Source organism: Lissotriton helveticus, chromosome 9 (assembly GCF_964261635.1).
Source record: "Lissotriton helveticus chromosome 9, aLisHel1.1, whole genome shotgun sequence".
NCBI classification, from domain to species: domain Eukaryota; kingdom Metazoa; phylum Chordata; class Amphibia; order Caudata; family Salamandridae; genus Lissotriton; species Lissotriton helveticus.
This window is the reverse complement of record NC_136070.1, coordinates 660,691,559-660,710,592: the sequence shown is the minus strand read 5'-3', so window position 1 is coordinate 660,710,592 and position 19,034 is coordinate 660,691,559. Positions and strand designations below refer to the sequence as shown.

General features: G+C 47.5%; 1 protein-coding gene across 1 annotated transcript in view; it reads left to right on the top strand.

The window, feature by feature from the left end:
* The first annotated feature begins 1,860 nt into the window (after positions 1–1,860).
* CNIH2 (cornichon family AMPA receptor auxiliary protein 2) overlaps positions 1,861–19,034 on the top strand; it is a 924,655-nt gene continuing 907,481 nt past the window's right edge. The window contains exon 1 of the mRNA XM_078660749.1: positions 1,861–2,869. Coding sequence (XP_078516875.1) covers positions 2,789–2,869 — 81 coding nt within the window. The 5' untranslated portion in view covers positions 1,861–2,788. The remainder of the gene's footprint in view (positions 2,870–19,034) is intronic.

The window sequence follows — 19,034 nt, the reverse complement described above, 5'->3', positions numbered from 1 at the left end:
CTTCAGTGTCTCTGCTGGGGTTGGCTGCTGGTCGTTCCTGCCCTGTGGCCTGGGCCTTCTGTGCCTCTGGGTTCTCTGTTGCTGCTGTTATAGGCTGGGGGGGGTGGGACCTTACTTGGGTCCCCTGACCCCTTTTTCTTGGCTGTTCCTCTGGGTCGGTGCCTGTTTTCTTGTCTGGTACCGCCCTCTTTGGTCTTTGTGGCTCTGCTGGTGGATTCCCCTGGTGTGTTGGGGTTGGTCCTGTGGTTGGTCGTGTCTTTCCTTATTCTCTTGCTTTTGTGTGCCTCTTCGGTTTCGTCTTCCTTCCCCTCCCTTTTTTGGTGTGGCCCTTAGTGGGTACTTGCGCCTGTGGGTCGCCTTATTCCCTGTTCTGGGAGGTTCACTCTCTGTCTTGCCTCTGCTGTGTTCCTTCCTGGGCCTTCGGCCTTGCCGCGCTGTGCGGCCTGTTCTCCTCTGCTCTTGGTCGTTGGGCCGGGTTGGCCTGTTTTGTCCCTGGTTGGGTGGCTGCCTGGTATTACCTGGGGCTGTTTTCTTCGCCCAATGGTGGTTTCTCCCTGGTCGGTTACCCTTCCTGGCTCGGTTACTCCGCTGGGGCGCTTCCGCTTTTCCTGGGCTCCCCTTGGTCGTTCGGGGGGAGGAGCTTTGTTTTGGCCCCTCTGGTTGTTCCCTTGGGGCTTGGCTCTGTGTGCCGGGCCTCCTTCTGGCTTGCCTGGGGGGTTCTTGTGCTTTTTTGCTGGTCGTCCCCTGCTGGTTTTGGGGTCTCTGCTTTGTCCGCTTGGTTGGAGGCGTAGTTGGTCGTGTGCTCCTGTCTGTGTTTTTCTCCTTTCTTGTGAGCTCTTTTGCTCCTGTGGGGTGCCGTTTTTGGGTCTGGTGCCCCTGGCGTTGGCGGCTGTCCGGAAGGCCGGGTTGTCTACTTTGGTATTCTCCACTTAGTTAAGGAATGGGGCGAGGACAGGAGGGACCTGAGGTTAATGTCCTATTACTTACCGGTAATCTTCATTACTCCGGGTCCTGTTGTCCTCGTAAGTAATAGGACATTAACCTCCAGAGAAATCTTACCATTAATATTATTACCCCCTAAAAATTGGTGGCCACACAAAGATTTCTGGAGCAGGTGCCTTAACTACGTGAGAGTTGTCAGCAATTAACGCCACAATAGACCTAATTAATGTTACTTTTCTGCTGGACAATTTATTTGCTGCCCAGTTAAAAAAAAAGATTTAGAAGATGACTGTCACACTCCGCTTTTCAAGACTCATCCTCTCGTGATTTGCACATCCCTTTCAGCTGCCACACCCTGACCCCCAATTTGTAGGTTCCATGGAATTATTTTATTTTCCAGTTTCGACACTGGTTAGTTCTCCCTTGCACGCTAGCTCCAGATACTCCGGGCCTCACACTGCTCTTTCCGTCCATCTCCCTCAATCCCTTCCACCTTTTCTCGTCACCTTTCTCTCGCAGCCCACCTCTCTCTCTTTCTCCCTCAATGTCTCCACTCGCCAACTCTCGCTGATATATATCTCCCCCATTGCTCCCTATGGCCTCTCCCTTCTCCCGCTCCTTCTCCCCTCAACCCCTGTACTCTCTCGCGCGCCCATTCTATCCCCCCTCTGGCTCCATGTCGTCCTCTCTCGCGCGTGCTTGAACCTCCCCCCACGCCCCACCTGCCGCCACTACCGGTTGGGGATCTCTTTCCTCCGAGGCAGGGTGTAGGGGAGAGGCATATGCAGAGCTGTGCTATTGGCTGTTAGATTTGGGGGAGGGCGACGTGGACCCCTAAGTACGACTGCGATATGTTATCCTGCCCCATGGACTCGGTATCCGCGTGACAGCTGCACCTGCGCGCGTGTCTCGCACCGGGCGCTCCCAGTCCAGCGCTCACCTGAGGAGCAGCGTGAGGCGGCCGCAGGTGCAGGGGTCCCTGCGCCCTCAGGGACCGAACCATTTCCGGCCGCAGGTGAAGCCCACCTGAGCCTCCCCGTGACGGCGGGGGTTGAGGGGGAGGCACCTCCTAGGTCCAACCCCCACCTGAGCCCATAGACAAGGGCAGCGGTAAGGGACCCCCCAGCCCCGCAACTACCGACCACCCCACCTCCAGAGCCGCGGAGCGCAGCCCGGAGCCCCTTCGGTTCCGCCCGAGGGCGTGAGCTCGCCGCGCGCAGCCAGTGGCTGGAAGGACGGAGGGTACCGCGGCGACCCCCACCTGCGCTGACGGCGACACCAGACACGGGCCTTCGGGGGCGGTACCGCGGGGCAGCTGAAGAGCGCCACCCCCAGCTCGCGCTCCGCAGCCCCCTCTACCTGGAAGATCCAGTCTAGAGCCATGCGGACACCGGAGCTCGCCACCGCGGGGGATTGCCACTTGGAGACCAACCGGTAGCGACTGGGCGCCGCGAGTGAAGCCGGGGCGCGCAGGTGGAGGCCCCCGGGGCACGCTGATTAGCTGGCATGGGTGGGAGAGGAAGGCGCTGATTGCGGGGGGAAGGCGTTGATGTGCGTGCACGTTACAGCGAGGACTTGCAAACTGGGGACCAATGCGAAGCCAGCGCCAGGCGCTACCCCTGCCAGCCGCGCCGGGCGAGGGATAAGCACGCCCCTGGCGGTGGCTGTGTGAGGCCGGGCGGGTGACTGCCGGACTCACCGCAGGCACACACGGGAGCACCGCCAGCAGAGGAGGACACCTGTGGGAGCCGGCAGCGGGCGTGGAGCCGGACAGAGGGCAGTTTCTCAGCGTAGGGACTGCGCGGGCCTCGCCCGCACCCCCGTCGGCAGGCTGGCGGCCACCGTCATGGCCTTCACCTTCGCAGCCTTCTGCTACATGCTGACACTGGTGCTGTGCGCATCCCTCATCTTCTTCGTCATCTGGCATGTGAGTACAACGCGGCTACCTTTCACTTGTCAAAGACGGGTGGTAACAACATGTGTGCGTGTGTCTCATGGATAAGGCATCGGATGTATCGTCCCAGAGGGGGTCCTATACTTGAATGACTTGTGCATCTCGGGCGGGGGTCTTGGGAATAAGAAACAGACGTGTCAAAGACCATACAGGGCGCAAGAGTGGAGCTGGGAATGAGATCCAAGTTGGTGGTTGAAATGAACACAAAGGCCGGGGTGGGTTGCTGAGGGCGTCTCCTGATAATATAAAGTAACTAGATTAGGGGTTGCCGAGTTGGGGGCATATATACATTTTTCCCCAGTAGCCCCCCTCACTTTCTTCTGTATTTAATGCTGTGCAGGTTGTTGTGTCAGGAAAGGGACTTGCGCCTGGCTTGCACGAATTCCAATTTACACTGATTTGAATTTGCCAATTGCGTTTTTTAACAGGTATTCCGGAGTGCAACACAACGGGGCTGTGGTGGTCAGAGTGTGCGCCTGTGTCTTGGTGGGTAAATTAAATTGTGCGAGCCAGTTGACAGTGTCAGATATATGTGAATCTGCCAATTTTCAAAGGAGGTATTGGACAGAATACCGCAACGATTATTACAGTGGGAAAAAAATAATTCTGAAGTTAATACACCAGAGTATATTAATGATACCTGCTTGAGCCTTGAAGAAGTCCTATAAAAGGACGAAACGCGTTGGCTACCTTATGGAGACTAAAAGAATAAAGGATTTCTTTAAAAAAAAAATCCATCCTAAATGTCTGATTGCACTTTTGACCTAATTGACCTAGTGTGTGCTGATCAACTTCTGGCGAATTATGTGTGAATCTGACTATATCAATCGTATGTGTCACTGTGCTCTCTTAATAGACGTGTGTTTCTACGAATGTATGAATCTATATGCTTCTGGGAAGTTAGAATGTGGAACATATGTAATCGTAATGTGTATGTGAAAGAAGGAAGTTGTAGGGTCTTTCATTTGAGGAGGGTTGGTTGTGTTACCTGGATGTGCAAAATAGCGTATTTTTCAAGTAGGTGGGTATGTGAAAGAGGTAGGGATATGATTTTGTGGAATTTTTGAAATATATGTTCCTACGTGTTCTTGTGAGGCTTGTGGGTTTTGGAATCTGGCGTCATAATAACGAGCGTGCACCTGCGAAAGAGGCACGTGTGGGTGGGTAAGTGCGATGGGTGCACATCGAGGTTATAAGTAGGGAACACGGGTGCACGAGATGCCTGGCTCTGAAAGAAGAATGTGTGAGGTGCTTCGTAAGCGCCAGGTGTGTGGATGTGTTAAAAAGGTGTGTGTGTGTGAGGTGCATAAATGTGTGAAAGAGGTGTGCATGACTGTGAAAGAAAAATGAGAGGAGCGTGAACACGTGAAGCATGTGAACGAGAGGACCGTGGACGTGCAAGATATGTATGTCATGTCAGTTCCATGGTGCGAGCAGAATGTGTGAATGTAAAGAGCTGTGTGCGCGGGGACCTGGGTATATAACACGTGTGTGAAATACGTTTGTGAGTGTGGGAAAAAGGTGTTTGTGTGGTGCGAGTATGTTTGAAAAGATTGTGAGAGACGCTTCTTCGTGTGCTAAGGGAGTGTAAGTGAGGATGTCGGGTTAATGAAAGTGAGGTGTGTTGATGTGTGAAAGATGTGATTCAACGGCGTGCGTGTTTGAACGAGGTATGTGCGCAAGTATAGATCATGTTCCTTGTCTTCAAATGAGGTGCGTGAGACACACGTCTGCGTTAAAGAGATGCCAGTGAAATGTGTAGATTCTGGAAGTTGGTGTGGGCGGTGCTTGGATGCGCGAAAGAGAAGACTGTATTCAGGTGATGTGTGAAAGAGGTGGTTAAAGTGTTTTAGTGCGTCATATAGTTGTTTGCGAGTGGTTGACGTATTTGGATTTGTGAGGAAGTGTATATTTGCGTGAAAGAAGTTTGAGTGTGGCGTGCAAAAAGTTAAGTATGTTTATATAGAGATTATGAAAAAACTGTGCGTACGGTGCATGGGTGAACAGGCGCGAGTAAGATGTGTAAAAAGCGTGCGCTAGGTGTTTGAATATGTGAAAAAGGTGTAGCGGACATGCATGATTTTCCGGAATAGTTGTGAGTTAAGTATTTCGGTGTATGAGTGGTAGGAGAATGAAACATGTTTGCCTGTAAAGTATGTGGATTTTTGAAAGAGATATTAGCTACGTGTAATGGGCGGCGGTCGTGTGTGCATTTGAAAATGGTGTATGTAAGAGGTATGCGTGCAGTGTGCAGATGTGTGTAAGAGGCTTGAGCGGCTAAACGATGTCCGCTTCAGGTGAGTTTATGTGTGAAATAGGTGTGAACGGGATACGCGAAAGAGGTGTGTGCAAAGTCGCGAGAAAGAAACGGGCGAATCGTGTAATTGATAAAAAGATGTGATTGACACGTGTCGATGTGAAAAAAAGCAGTCCTTGCTTATGAGCTGTGTGTGGCTATCTTGAGTGATCTACCTTGGTGTTAGAAAGAGGTCGATGTGGGAGATGTATGTGCGGTGAAATGAATGTGTGAAAGGCATATGTGACGGGAGCGGATGTGTGGAAAGGCTGTGTCCAAAAGCTGAGGCATCTGTGAAGATACATTTTTGTCTGTGACGGGGGCAGGATGTCTGGGCATGTGCCTGAGAAGCTTACGTGTGCTTGTGTGCAGTATGACTGTGTCGGTTTGAATGGCCGTCGTTGTTGGTGGGTGGTATATAATAACATGGGAACCAAATTGTATTGATACGCCGGAGACGTACGTGTGCGGCTACATTCATGCTTCCATATGTGTGACTTAAGGTGCATCACAGCTACATGCTTTGTTGGTTAGAAGGCTGGTTGTGTAGCTTTTGCATGGTGGTTTTATGTTGTGTTTGTGAATTATAGATGATTTTGAGTGTGGGAGTCTGTGTTTGGGTGTTTCTTTCTAGTTACTTGTCTGAAGTGCAAATGTGCCTCAGGTGTTTGTGTGTATCAGGTCTCAAATTGTGCTTAGGTGTGTTTGGTATTTTATCCCTGCGGTAATAAGCACGTCAGAATTCTAGGTCTCTCTGATATGTGTGTGTATCGAGCAGTGTGCAGTGCTTAATTTGAGCCGGTGGTTTTCTGTGCCCAGCACCAGCACTTAATCATCAACACCGGTGCTTTTCATGAGCACCCGTCAAAGACACATTCATTTACAGGGAGATTAAATGATTAGCCCAAAATCAAATGATGTTGGGCTGATGCCGAGATTTGAGCCTGGTTGCCCCAGCTCCGAAGCCGGCAGCTCTGTCCATTACATCACATCCTCTCCTAGTGCACATGTTTAGGGGTTGGTTCTGTTTTAGGCTGCACTAACAGGAGAAATGGGCTGGTGCAAGCTGCGTCCTGATGAGAGCCCCCGGCACTTATTTTTTGTTTTACAAATTAACCACTGGCGTGTGACTTCCTCCAAGTATGTCACTAAGATGGACCACCCAGGCGTGTTTAAAACGTCTCTTACCCATGTCCCGTCTCTGACAGGTCTCTTCCTTTGTGGAGAGTATCTCTCCTAGAGGTATTTGAGGTGAGCGCCTGTATCTAAAATGCACAAGGATATCTGGTGTAACCTATATGCCTCCGAGATGTGTGAACGAGCGCCTCGGGGGGAGGGGGAGGGGAGGACGAGGGGTATCTGAGCGTTGTGTAGAGCCAGCGGCACTCATGTGTGTGTTTCTGATGTCTGTGCACTGGCGTGCTTCAGAACTGTGGGTAGCTCCATGGTTTCTGTGTGAAGCTCCTTGGTTTCTGTGTGTAACGCCTGTTGCACTTAGACCTGGTTGTGTCACTCTCATACGCGTCCTTTTTAAAAAACATGTATGCTTGTGTGACTTTTTGTATCTTTCTTTGTCTTGCAAGCTCTCTTCCTCTTTCTCTCCCCTTACTCCCGCCACTTATACTCTACCTTTACCTCTCGTTCTCTCTCTTCACATTCTTTCTATCTCACTCCGTCTCTCTCTTTGTCTCTTTCTCATATGGTTCCTTTCCACTCTCTTTTCTTGACTCTCTCGCTCCCATTATTTCCTTGTGCTACACTGACACTCTGTCCTCCCTCTTTTTGTATTTTGCCCTCACTCCGCGTCTCTCTCTCTCCCTCTATTTCTCTCCAGGGTCAGATTGGAATCCCAATTAGGCCCCGGAAATCCCAAAAAAGTGTACCACATTCCGGGAGCATGCCCTTCATGCAACACCGTTTAATTAATCTCATTGGATTCATTTTTAGAGAAATGTTCGGTAATTTAGGCATTTTGAAGCCTATGAAACCAGTAGCGTTGGTGAACCATAGAAGCACTGCATGTTTTCTGGGCATGTGAGGTGAAATGAAATAACTCAAGGGCCACGACATCTGATCTGGCTAGGGTGGCCACCTGCCGGTTTTTAAATCACCCAAAACAGACAATATGTCCTTTGATCAGTATATATTTTAAACAGAAATGTAAGGCAAAAGCACTTTCAAATGTATTCTAAAGCTTCCTTATTGACTTGTGACTTGTAGTTAAACTAAACAATGGCAGAAAAGTCATGTTAAAAAAGAATATACATTTTTTATATAAAGGGTCCTCTTTAACTATTGTGTGCTCCTTTGTAGAATCTTAAACCATGAACAAATGGCGGTTAAAAAAAATAAAATGGCAGCTTTATATAGGGTGAACTCGGCCCAATCAGGATGTTCAGCCGAGCCTGAGACCCGAACCTACTTTCCCTGTTCCGAAGTCTGCAGATTTGGTCCTAACCCACATCCTGTCTACTTTTTTTGTCTGGGCAAGCCTGGCTCAAAGCAAGGCCTTTGCAAATACATGTACACACCCAAGAAAATAACCAAAAGAGGAAGGTGCACTCGAATGAAGTCAATCAGAACAAAAATTATTTTATACATTTCTACTTCTTTATTCAGAATATGTGTTCTCTGTGAGCAAAGGCACAGCCAACGCGTTTCGTTCCTTTTTTTTTTGCCGTGGGAACTTCGTCAGGGCATGAAATAAGTTTGTTTGCAAAACGCAGACAGTCAAGATTGCCAGTGGAGGATGATGATCTGAATGAGAACGTCCTTGGCTTAAGTGAAATGCTAGTATCTCCTTGTCCTTGCAAAGTCAGGCGCTCCACGGTAATGTAAGGTAGCTACTAGTCCAAGCACTCGCATAAGTCAGGCGACAATGTAAGTAACAGTGTGAGACTTATTCATCACAGCGTCGAGAAATTAGTTAGAGGAGGTCCAAATATGACTAGGGTGGACAACGGCCAGCAGTACAGCACCTGTGATATAACCAGGGTGGACAATGGCCAGCAGTACCACACCTGTGATAGGGCGTCGACAGCAAAAATCACCACAAAGTGGAGCGTCAAGCACAACCCAACTCCAAGGCTTGAAGACATTGGGGTCAAGGTGACAACACCTGACTCCTAGCGTGACTGAGGCCGTATCTCTTACCCCTCCCCAGCCCACCGTGGTGTCAGGCTGATGGCCTGGCAGGTGAGGTGTCAACAAAAGCACACAGATGCAGCTGCTCGGGGGGGGGGGGGCTGAGTTGAAAATCACCTAGCCCCTCATTGAGGCCCGGCATTCTCTCACCCTCTCTCCCCCACCCACCATGACCTGAATGTGATGGTCTGGCGGAGGAGGGGCCCGGGAAAATACCCTGCTTCTGGGCCAGATGACGACAGGGGGTGGGAGGGGGCAAGTTGAGAATGGCCCACACCCTGACCTGGTTTACCTGAAGTGAAGATGCCCAACAGCCAGAGAAAAATCTGCTCCCCAATGAGGCATATTCTCAGAGTCACTCCCTCCCTCGCCCACCATAGCCTCAGTGCGAATGCCTAGCACAGGAGAGCTGAAAAAGAGGGCCTCAAAGTCAGCCCACAGGTCACCTTTAGGACCCAGTCCACTGCCAAATGCCCGACTACCCACATTCCCAATCCGAAACTGTTTCGCTCCTTTTTCAACACCTTCTTCTGTGAGGTATGAAAGTTGTATATGTGAGGCTTTTTGTTTCGTTGGTCGGTCTGTCTGACTCCCTTTTTTCCTAAGGTACATGGGTGTGTGCGTTTGTGTTGCTCACCTCCGCTATGTGTATGAATTCAAGTTGTGTCTAACTCTGGGATGGGTTTGCGTGTCTGCGTTTCACGTCTGGGGTTCTGATATGTTTGCTTCTGTGTGTTTCCAATGGGTACGTATGTTTGTTTGGCTGAGGTGCCTGCCTTGCTCATGTCTCTGTGGTATCTCTGAGGTGGCATCTCCCTAAGGCAGGGGCCTCAAACCGTTTCTATAATAAAAGGTACTACTTATGTTCAATAAAAATCATCCAGAGCCACAAATATGATCAGTGTTGTAACTGTGCCCGCATCAGACAAGTGGCCACTCCGTGCAAGATTACCAGTAGTGATGACCGTAGTGCATCAGTAGTAATATCGAAAAATTATTTATTGGTGCGGAATGCTGTAGCATAGACAACAAATAACGGCCACACCTGTGATGCCTTTGGCACCAAGGTGATATTAGTAAGGTTTTTTTTTTTTAGTGGAGCATGCATGATTTATCATTCAAATATCCACTTGAAATATATTTTGGAAATTCAACCATTTTTCTGCAAAAATCAGCTTATGAGTTATGAAGATTCACACATTTTTCAAATGTAGTATATGTTAAACCAAGCAAATGCTTGTTTTAAAATGTGTAAATAATAATATTTAGCTATTTGGAATGTCTTGGTATGGCACCACATTAATATTAGTGACGTCTCCTCAATGAGGCATGAATTCAATTCAACTAGCAGGTTTAAATACAGTCTACTTTTTTCTCCAAACATCAGCTTATGAGTCTTGAAAATACACACATTTTTCAAATGTTGTATTCAGATACTAATTAAAACAAACAAAAGATGAATAGGTTGGGCGGCAGAGAGAGAGGAGCTACTTACTGGTAGCTGGAGAGCTACCAGTGCTACCAGTGGCTCATGAACTACTCCGAGATGCCTGCTGTAAGGTTAGTCTTTTTGAGGGTTTCACTGAGTTTTTGTAGCTTTAAAGTTACTCTGTCGGAGGTTGGTATCAACGAGTTGCCTCTCTCTGCAGGGTGTGGAGGGTGTCATTTCTATCAGAGGGTGTCTAACTAATGACGGTCTCTGACAGGCATTTCCTTTCTCTTTCTTCGAGAGATGCATCTTATTTGTGTCTCAGAGGTGTCTCTTCAATGCTTGTCTCTTTACTTGGATGTCTCCCTGGGGCGAGATATCTGACGGGATTGTGTCTAATGAGTGTCTAAAACTGAGTGTGGGGCTACCCAAAGGCTGTTGTATCTGAATGGGGGATTCTGTGGGGTTGAGGGCTTTCCCTCTACTGAGGTGTCTCTAAATGTGGGTCTTTCTTACTGTGCCTCTCTGGTGCTTCTTTTTGGATATCTATCTGCAGTTTGCCCATATGAGGTAGTTGTTTCTTTCAGAGGTTGTCTCTAACTGTCTCTCATTAATAGGGTTTTCTCTGAACGTGTCCGCTGTGGTGTCTCCGTAAGATGTACCTCTGTGGGAAGTGTCTCTCTGAGCTGTATTTATTAGACACCTGCCTAAGGCTAGTGTCTCTGAAGAGTGCCTGCTTGTCTCTCCGAGCTTATTGCTGTGATTCTGATGTCTAAGGTGCTGTCTTCGAGGTGCCTGTCCTAGTGGGAATCTCATGGGGGTCTCGATGGAAAAGGCGTCTCCTTGATGTTGTTTCTGTAATGGGATGCCTCCGTGTCGACGAGTCTCCAACAGGGTGTCTCAGATGAGAGTGCTTGCCAGCCTCTTTGTACTCCGGCACATGAAGGACTCTCTGGCTTTTTCTTTCTCCAATTTTCTCCCCTAAATTCTCCTTTTTGAGCTCTCTGTCGCCATGGATCCGCTGCTCGCTACCATGGCAACTGCATCTGTTTACAATGATGAGCTCGGGTACCAACACTTGAACAGCTTAACCCTTATGGCATCCAGGGAGGGGGAGAGTGCCTCAGGCAGGGTCCCTCCTCTCTCAGTCCTCCCTGTCCCTCCCTCCTTTGTCTGTTATATTCGATATTTCGTTTGGTATTTATCCCTTTTTTGTTAATTTCCTCCAACTGCCCATCTCTTTTTAATACGTTTCCATTTAATCGCCTACCTCTCGATGTCCCTCATCCTCATCTCAACTCCTCTATCAGTCCAGCTATACGCTTTCTCCTCTTCCACGGTATACGAATATCTCTCTCTTCACCTCCGCCCCACGATCTCTCAGAGTCATCTCTCTTCCTTTCACCCTCTAATCACGATCGGCTATTCTGTTGCTCTCCCCTCGCTAGCCCTCTCCCCCCACCTATTAATCTTTTCTACAATTTTTTCAACGCATTTTCACCCTCTTACGTCTTCCTTTTCTCCCTCTTACGTCTTCCTTTTCTCCCTCGTGCTTCCTTCCTCTTTCCTTCTCTAACCATTTTCCTCGTCTGCCTCCCGCCATCTCCATACATCTCTCCCCTTCTGTGACCGTCACTCTCCTTCCCTGCATCTCCGTCGCTCTAAGCACCCCTATATCTCAGCCCTCTTACCCCCGTCGCACCTATTTAATCTCTAACTTCTGTCATGTCTCCCCAGTACCCATCTACTCCTGTTGGGTCACCTCGTGCTCTTCTCCTCTGTCCCACATGTCCTTTCATTTTCCCTCTCGCAGTCCCATTTTACAGCTGCTCTTCTGGTGTGTTCTCTCCGTTGCTGCATGTTTCCTCTTTCTACTTTTTCCTATTGTCTGTTTCCCTACCCTCGCTCTCCCCAGCCCCCGCCTCCATTTGTCTCCGCTCACTCTCTATCCATTTCTCTGCACGTTTCCATCTCCCGGTTAAATAATATTTTATTGGGAAGACAAATCACCTAGACATTCATGGAAGAGAACAGGACGAGCTGCCAGCCCTCCAGCCCTCGACCCTGTTCAGTATGCCCTGCTCAGTGACGAGGGAAGGCACATGTTGAGGTGCCATTTCTGACAGGGTGGAAATAAGCCGTTCTGCAGGCCTGTGCGCGTTTCCCTCAGGGGAAAGAGTCTGAGTTTTTGTGCCGCGCTATGTTGCCTTTTGTGGGAGACGTTCGCTTGCTGTGGAGCACGATGCCATGGTGTAAATCTACATGATGTCACCCCGTCCTTCCGAATCCCCCCCTCGCCAGTTTCTCACAACTCAGGGATAGTCGTAGACATTGAGTTCAAGGGGTCCCCCTTCCCCCTGCAGGAGCCTGCGCTACGCCCCAGGCTCCATACGATTTTTTTGCTACTCGCAATCAGAGACTCGCTAAATGAAATGTACAAATGTGTCTCAGACACATTAGCTATTCCCAATGAGGTGACAATTGATCTGGCTCACCAATATTCATGAGACAGGTCGCAATTTGCGACCCATTGGGAATGGGCAAGAACACAGGGATGGGGGCCTGGTGGGGACAGCAGACGACCATGCTTGTGCTTGCTTGTAAATAAAGCAACTTTTTAAATGCAGCCCATTTTCCTTAAAGGAAAACTGGATGTGTTTCAAAAAGAAAAAGGAAACTTTTCTGCTTTATTTGTTAAGGGTAATTGCCTGTACTTAAAAAAAATGTTTGCGCTACCATTCACAAGGGGAAAGCGGTTCCCTTCCTGTTTGCGGCTGGATTACCAACTACTAGGTGGTAAACTGCAATTGTTTTGCGATCGCATTCCAGTCTCAAAACAATCGTACATCCCTGTGCGACTCACTGTTAGGAAGGGACGCCCTTGGCATGCCCCTTCCTAATAGCGACTCGCAAACCCTATTTTGCGCGTCAATAATATGTTAATGACTCGCAAAACCAGATTTGTTCATAGAAAAATGTATCTTGCTTGTCGCAAACAGCCTGATGAGCTGGTTCTGGTGGCTCAGTGCATTAATGCTTCTACTGCAGGGGCCTGTGTTCTACCTCATGGTCACAGGTTCAAACCCCGACGGGTCCACTCAGCCTTTCATCCATCTGAGGTCGATAAAATGAGTACCATTGAGTTGGGTAACAATAAACATCTGTTACTCAGCGCCAAGAGACCTATGGGTGAACGTGTGCTTTACAAATACACATGTTATATTATGATGGGCCTTTTGCGACTGGTAAAATGCATGGTACATCTGGCCCCGAGTTTTCTGTGATTTAGCAGCAGCCGTTCACTTGTCTAAACTTTCAGGCCTAGATCATTGCTAAAATCTGCAGGAAGAGGCAGTCATGGAGGTGAGCAGGTAGCATGTGTATTAGCCTGTTTGCACTGCTTTGTTTTGATAACCATCTTTTTATCCTTTCGTCTGGAGACGGTGATGTTGTTCAAATCGCAGAAGTACAGAACTTTTTTCTTACACACATCAGAGATTTTATATTGGTGAGCCAGGCACTAGGTTGACTGGCAAAGCCAGGGTAGCTCCTAACACCGGCGAGGCTAAGAGCAACGACCATCCACAGCTCCCCCAACACCCCCAACATTCAGGTCAACTGAAACACAGAAAAGCAAAACATGGACACTTCTCTTCTTCGAAGAGGCATCCAAACCTCCAAACCCACCGCCCCCACGAAAGGACGCCAGTCACTCCTCAGGAAAACCTGCAAAACTTAATGCAAAATAAGGCAACCAAACAACATAATTTTAGCTGTAATCCATAGACCTTACACCTAACCAACACACATCCATGCACCTACAAAGTAATTGTGCGTTGGTAACTGTCCACAGCTCCAACTCTCACACAGCCTCCAGTGTCAAGAGGCTATGCACAGCTCCAGGGACCGGGTCAAGAACTCTGGTTCACCAAAGAACAGGAATGTGATATGCTGTTACTACAGTTCCAGTGTGATGATGTATATACATGGATGCATCACCATGCACAAGTGCATATACACCAGATGTAGCCACCATTTTTGTTATTTTACCTTTCTAAGATGGCGGATGGGCATCTTGTGACAGTAAACTAAACACATTTATAGAAAGGAGGGACCTGTTAGCAAATTACATCTCTTGGGCTCTTCTAAAAACTTTAAAAAGAAAGAGGACACAGAGGGACAGAGGAGCAACAGAGGAGCAGGAAGTTAGGGGAGCAAGTGAAAGCCATCGACTAGCAGTGGCCATGAACTTGGATTTGCAGGGGAACAACGTATGGAGGCTTATATAAAAACGTAGGTGGGATGGAGAGCGGCAGGGTAAAGAACAGATCAGCTAGTTATGGGAGAGCAACAAGATGTGCACAGGAGGTGGGAAGGGGAGGGGGAAGCATCAACATGGGGGAAGGGAGAGATAGTTAGAAAACACACATTCTTATGGAGTGCTAAAAGCAAAAGAAAAAAATGGTTCCCTGATTGGGAGCAGTTGTTATGGCCTGAGTAGTCTCCTAACCCTTCACCTACTTTTACCGTACCATTACACTACATAACAGGTTTTGGTATTGGCTGTTTACCTACTTAAGCGCTGCATAGAATGTTGTGTGGTTTTCCCCGAATACTAGCCTCATTAATTATGCATGAAGAATCTCAGAATCTCAGCAGGATTACCAATCTCTGCATAATAACTATGTATAAGGGGCATCCCTTTCGTCATCCTCGGCCGACATGACACAGAACGGTGGAATCCTCTGAGGATACCTTTTAGGTATATATACACCATATATTTGCCAAGGCAGGCAGAGGAGAAAGACCTCCATGCTGACACACTGATGCGAGATGCTGAGGTTCCTGCACGCAGATACTCCAGTTCGCAGTGGTCTGACATCCTTCGCAGGGTGTCCAACTCAAGACCAAAACGGGGTCCCACAATCTCTCACTTCAGGTAACAGGGTTGGTTTCAGCCTAGGGAGATTCTTGGCTCTACACGTCCATATATGCTAGGTACACTTCGATACATCTAGTTAGGGTTGCCTCGTAGGAGTACACATTATTATTGTCTTGTATTTATATGCTTGCATATATCCATTGTTTTAGCACTATGGTAGAAATCTACCATCCATTTATTCTGTTGGTGCTTATAATCATTTATATCTGTTTCTGTCTTATGGTTGTTTCAGCACACCTATTTTACATTAGAATGACGCTGGTTCAATAAATGTTTATTGAAAATGTCCCCACCGTTTATTCAGTGTATTTCTCTGAGACAAAGTGAGCACGAGTGACTGAGCGAAAAGTACTGTACTGTTTCCAAGATCCCTGATGGGACAGAGTTGTCATGTTCGATTGTTGCCAAGAACTATTCTTTCCTTGGTAAGAGGAGTTTACAGTGGCACTGTGAGCTAGCTGGAATAGAGACGAACATACCCGGTGGGGGTGTCTGGAATCAGTCTGGATACCAATCCCACAGTGTATGTTGTCTAAACGCGCAGATCTTATATAGATTTATAGGAACTACACGACACAGTGGAATGACAAGTCATTCAGTCAAAAGAATGGTAAAGAAGCTATGCTCCAAGGAAGGGATAAATGCTAGATGAATTAAGAAAGACGTCAGCTGCAATGCAAGCAGCTGCAACAGACAATAAAGCCAACCAATAATAAGCAATGGGCCATCCCAAAGCCTACTGTAAGTAGTAGCATTGTTCACGATGGGTCCCTCGACAACAGACAGCTAAAGTTTTCAGAACATGATACCTAAAAACAGGGCTCATCCAGCTGCTCCACATATGCACACAGTGATGTCACATGCACACACTGATGTCGCATGTCCTAGCCAAATATCAGGTGAGACATGTGACAGGCCCCATGCCTAAATGAAGAAAACATGGAAATGATAAAAAAAAGCCTCATCTCTGATCCACAACTTTACCCAAAATGCCTCCCCTCACAGCTTTACACTCCTAACCATCTACAAAAACCCATGCAATCCTCTTCCAATCGCACCCCATCAACTCAAATATAAATTGCACCTCATGGAATAGCACGAAACCCCCATACGCATGGGGCCCGCCTTTCCCAAGTTTGGGCCTGGGCAGTGCCGTACTCTAAAAAAAGGGACATTAAACTGCATACAATGTGAGGTATTGGAAAAAGGAGGGACAGCTTGCTTTTGCTTTTGAATGTAAAGACTTCTGGTGTGTCATACAGTATGATGCACACGGTTTTAACGTTTCTGATGTTTACATGTAAGGGTGCATCCAAAGTTGATCTGGCAGTAGAGTGTGCTTCACTTGGGCCATGTACGACACTTTTTAGAGGTGATACTAGCAATGGGCCTCCTCCATTCCTTGCAAATACAAATACGGATTTACATGCTCCTCCTCTGGGTTTTACATCTTCTGTGAATTTTTTGACATACTGCATTCTGCTGTGTGTTTCTTTCCTAGAAAATGTATACAACAACGTCTGTGGCCTGCTTGAAGCACACAGTACCAGCATATACAATATCCCTTGGAGTCTGCTCACATTATGGTAGAAATGTGCAGCACTAAAGAATAAGGACATTGCAATGCTATTTCTGAAGCAGGTTATTTAGGCCAGGTTCACAAAACCCATCCACTGCATATTTTTCTTATTTTTTTCCAACTTGATTTCTATGGTACAGACTTTTAGCTTGCAGTCTTTAATCACCAGACTAAATAAGTTAGAAATTCCTGAGGGGTACAATAGGACCCATAGGATTCTGTTGGGCCAGGTTATTCCAAATAGTATGTTGCACCACCTACATGTGTAGAAAATCTAGGCTGCTTTGCACATAGTTTCTCCCTGGTTGGACAGGAACATTGCTTAAAGAATTACCAGCAGATGTGTAAGAACGTGAATTATTATTTAGAGGGGGCGACTGCCCACTTCAAGAAATATTGTAACACTCCTTTGTCAGGGTGAACCCTCAAAGTCACTTAACTAACCTGATAGCTATGTCACAGAGCAGACAGGATTTATTTGGGGCAATGTATAAGTATTTGTGCAGTACCAAAAAAGTAATAAAGTCAGAAAACCAAATCAGGGGAAGCTGAGATCTGAATTTTTTTTAGCAGAAATAGAGCCAAAATGTATTACGCGCCAATGATCCTTAATTTAAGTGGTAGACTGGGACCTAGGCGTGATTTGAGGCAGATAACAATGGAGTTGGGTTGGATACACAAGTAGTCCAGCTGAAAGTCAAAAAATTCAAAACATTTTCTACGTCCCTCTTCAGAAAGTGACTTCGGCTCTTTTTTTTAAAAGAAAACATTGACATTTCTTCTAAGTCCCAATGCAGAATTGGATGTTGCCACTTTTTCAGAAGAAAAAAATACTCCCCACACAGAACGCTGCTGAAACTGTAGCTACAGCAGTGAATCCAAAGGCCTGTTACCTGAAGCAGGTTAGTCCTACTGGTGGTCTGGCGCTTTGGAGATTTCTAGCTGAACATTTTCTAAGTCACAGATTGGAATGGGACTTGGTCACTTTTTCAGCCAGACGCAGTGGAACTGCCGGTCGTATACTTTTCTCTGGGGTTCCCACTGAAACTCTGGAGAAAAAGAATTCAAATGTTTCCAAGCTTTCTTATGGTGTCCAAAGAACCACAGGAGTACCCTCCTAAGGTTCCAGGATCACAGATAGAGGCCAACAGAAAAAGTCCAGTTCAGGTCCTGTTGACACTGGTCAGCTGGGCACTTCAGGGAAAAGATCTTTTGCAGCTTGTTGCATTCCTGTATCCAACTGGCTTTTTGATCCACTTCTTTGTTCTGGGTACAGAAGGGAGCAGGTCGAGTCCTTCGAGACCCCTCTCAGGTCACAGACAATAGGTCCAGTCCCCTTCTGATCTTCTGCAAGTTCAGAAAGTGTTCTGAGTAGGGTGCATTGGCCTACCGCATTTATAATTGACACCAGCAAATGTATGGGGGTGACTCCCCAGTTCTTGGGTGTAAGTAATTGGATTGTTGGTTGATTAGGGTGTTAGCCCTGGTCCAGCAGCAACCACAATCATTGCCAGCTTAAGGTCAAGTAAATCCCAAATTAACCTGTGTTCAACCACTGGTAACTTGGCATAGAGCCTTCAGGCTTAACTTAGAGGCAACGTGTTCCTTCAAACAGTAAAACAGTGGAAACCTCACAAAAGGAGCCCAAAACATATTTAGACAAATAGAGTAATGTTTAATAAATAAAACAAGAACAAACTGATAAAAATCTAATCAGTAGAACCAGAGTTATGGATTTTTAAAGATTTTCAGAAAATAGCCCCCAAAAGCACAAAGCACCAACTGTGGGTATCTGGTTGCGCCAGTCTAGGACAAAGTCACAAGTTTTGGCTGCCTGCAATGGAGAGCGGGTCGGTTACAGGAATTCAGCTAGGCCCGCTCAACAAATTGCCTTAACATTTCGGGTTGCAGAGCATTGCGAGGATCTACATCAAAGATGCTCTGCACAGCCAAAGTGATGTGTTGTTTCCAAGAGGTGGTGAGGTTGTGACACGCAGTCGAGGCAAAGCGTTGGTTCTGAAGATCTGCGAGGCTGCAATGTGGAGTCCGGTGTCGTTGTTGAGGCTGCCGTTGACGGGAGATGCAAGGGCCAGTGCTGCATTTGCAATGCGCATTTGGGGTGATGCGTCAGTACTGAGTATGGCGGCGATGCAGGTTTTGACGGTGGGTCCAAACCACGCAGCAGCGGCGATGAGTAGGTTCTGCCTGTTGTTGGAAGCCTGTTATGGCCATGAGGCTTCATATCAGTATGCCAGCCTGCTAGCCATTGGGGTAACTCTAGGTTTTGGGTTCAAGAGATGCAGGTCCACTTCTTCTCATCCAGGCAAGAGGGCAGCAGGCAGAACAGCAGGGCAGCAATTCCCTTCATAGCAGCAGTCCAGCAGATTAGTAGTCCTTTCAGCAGCACAGCAGTCCTTCTTCCTGGAAGAGTATTCACAGGTCCTGTAGTGTAATGAAGAAGATTGTGTCTGGGGTCCAGTATTTTTACCCTGGTTCTGGAAGGTGGGAGAAGCTTTGAAGTGCATGTAGTTCCTTACCTCCCCTGACCTGGACCCAAGCTGACTGAAGTGACAATGCAGGGTTGTTAGGTCCTTTGTGTGTAAGTAGGGCTGTACCCAGCTCCTCCCTCCCATACTGCCAGTGATTGCTCATCCAGTCACACCTAAGCTCCCATTGTGTGGCTTTCTAGGAGGAATACACAAACTTCCACTGTCAGTGACACTCAAATCATGTTAACATAGACAGGCT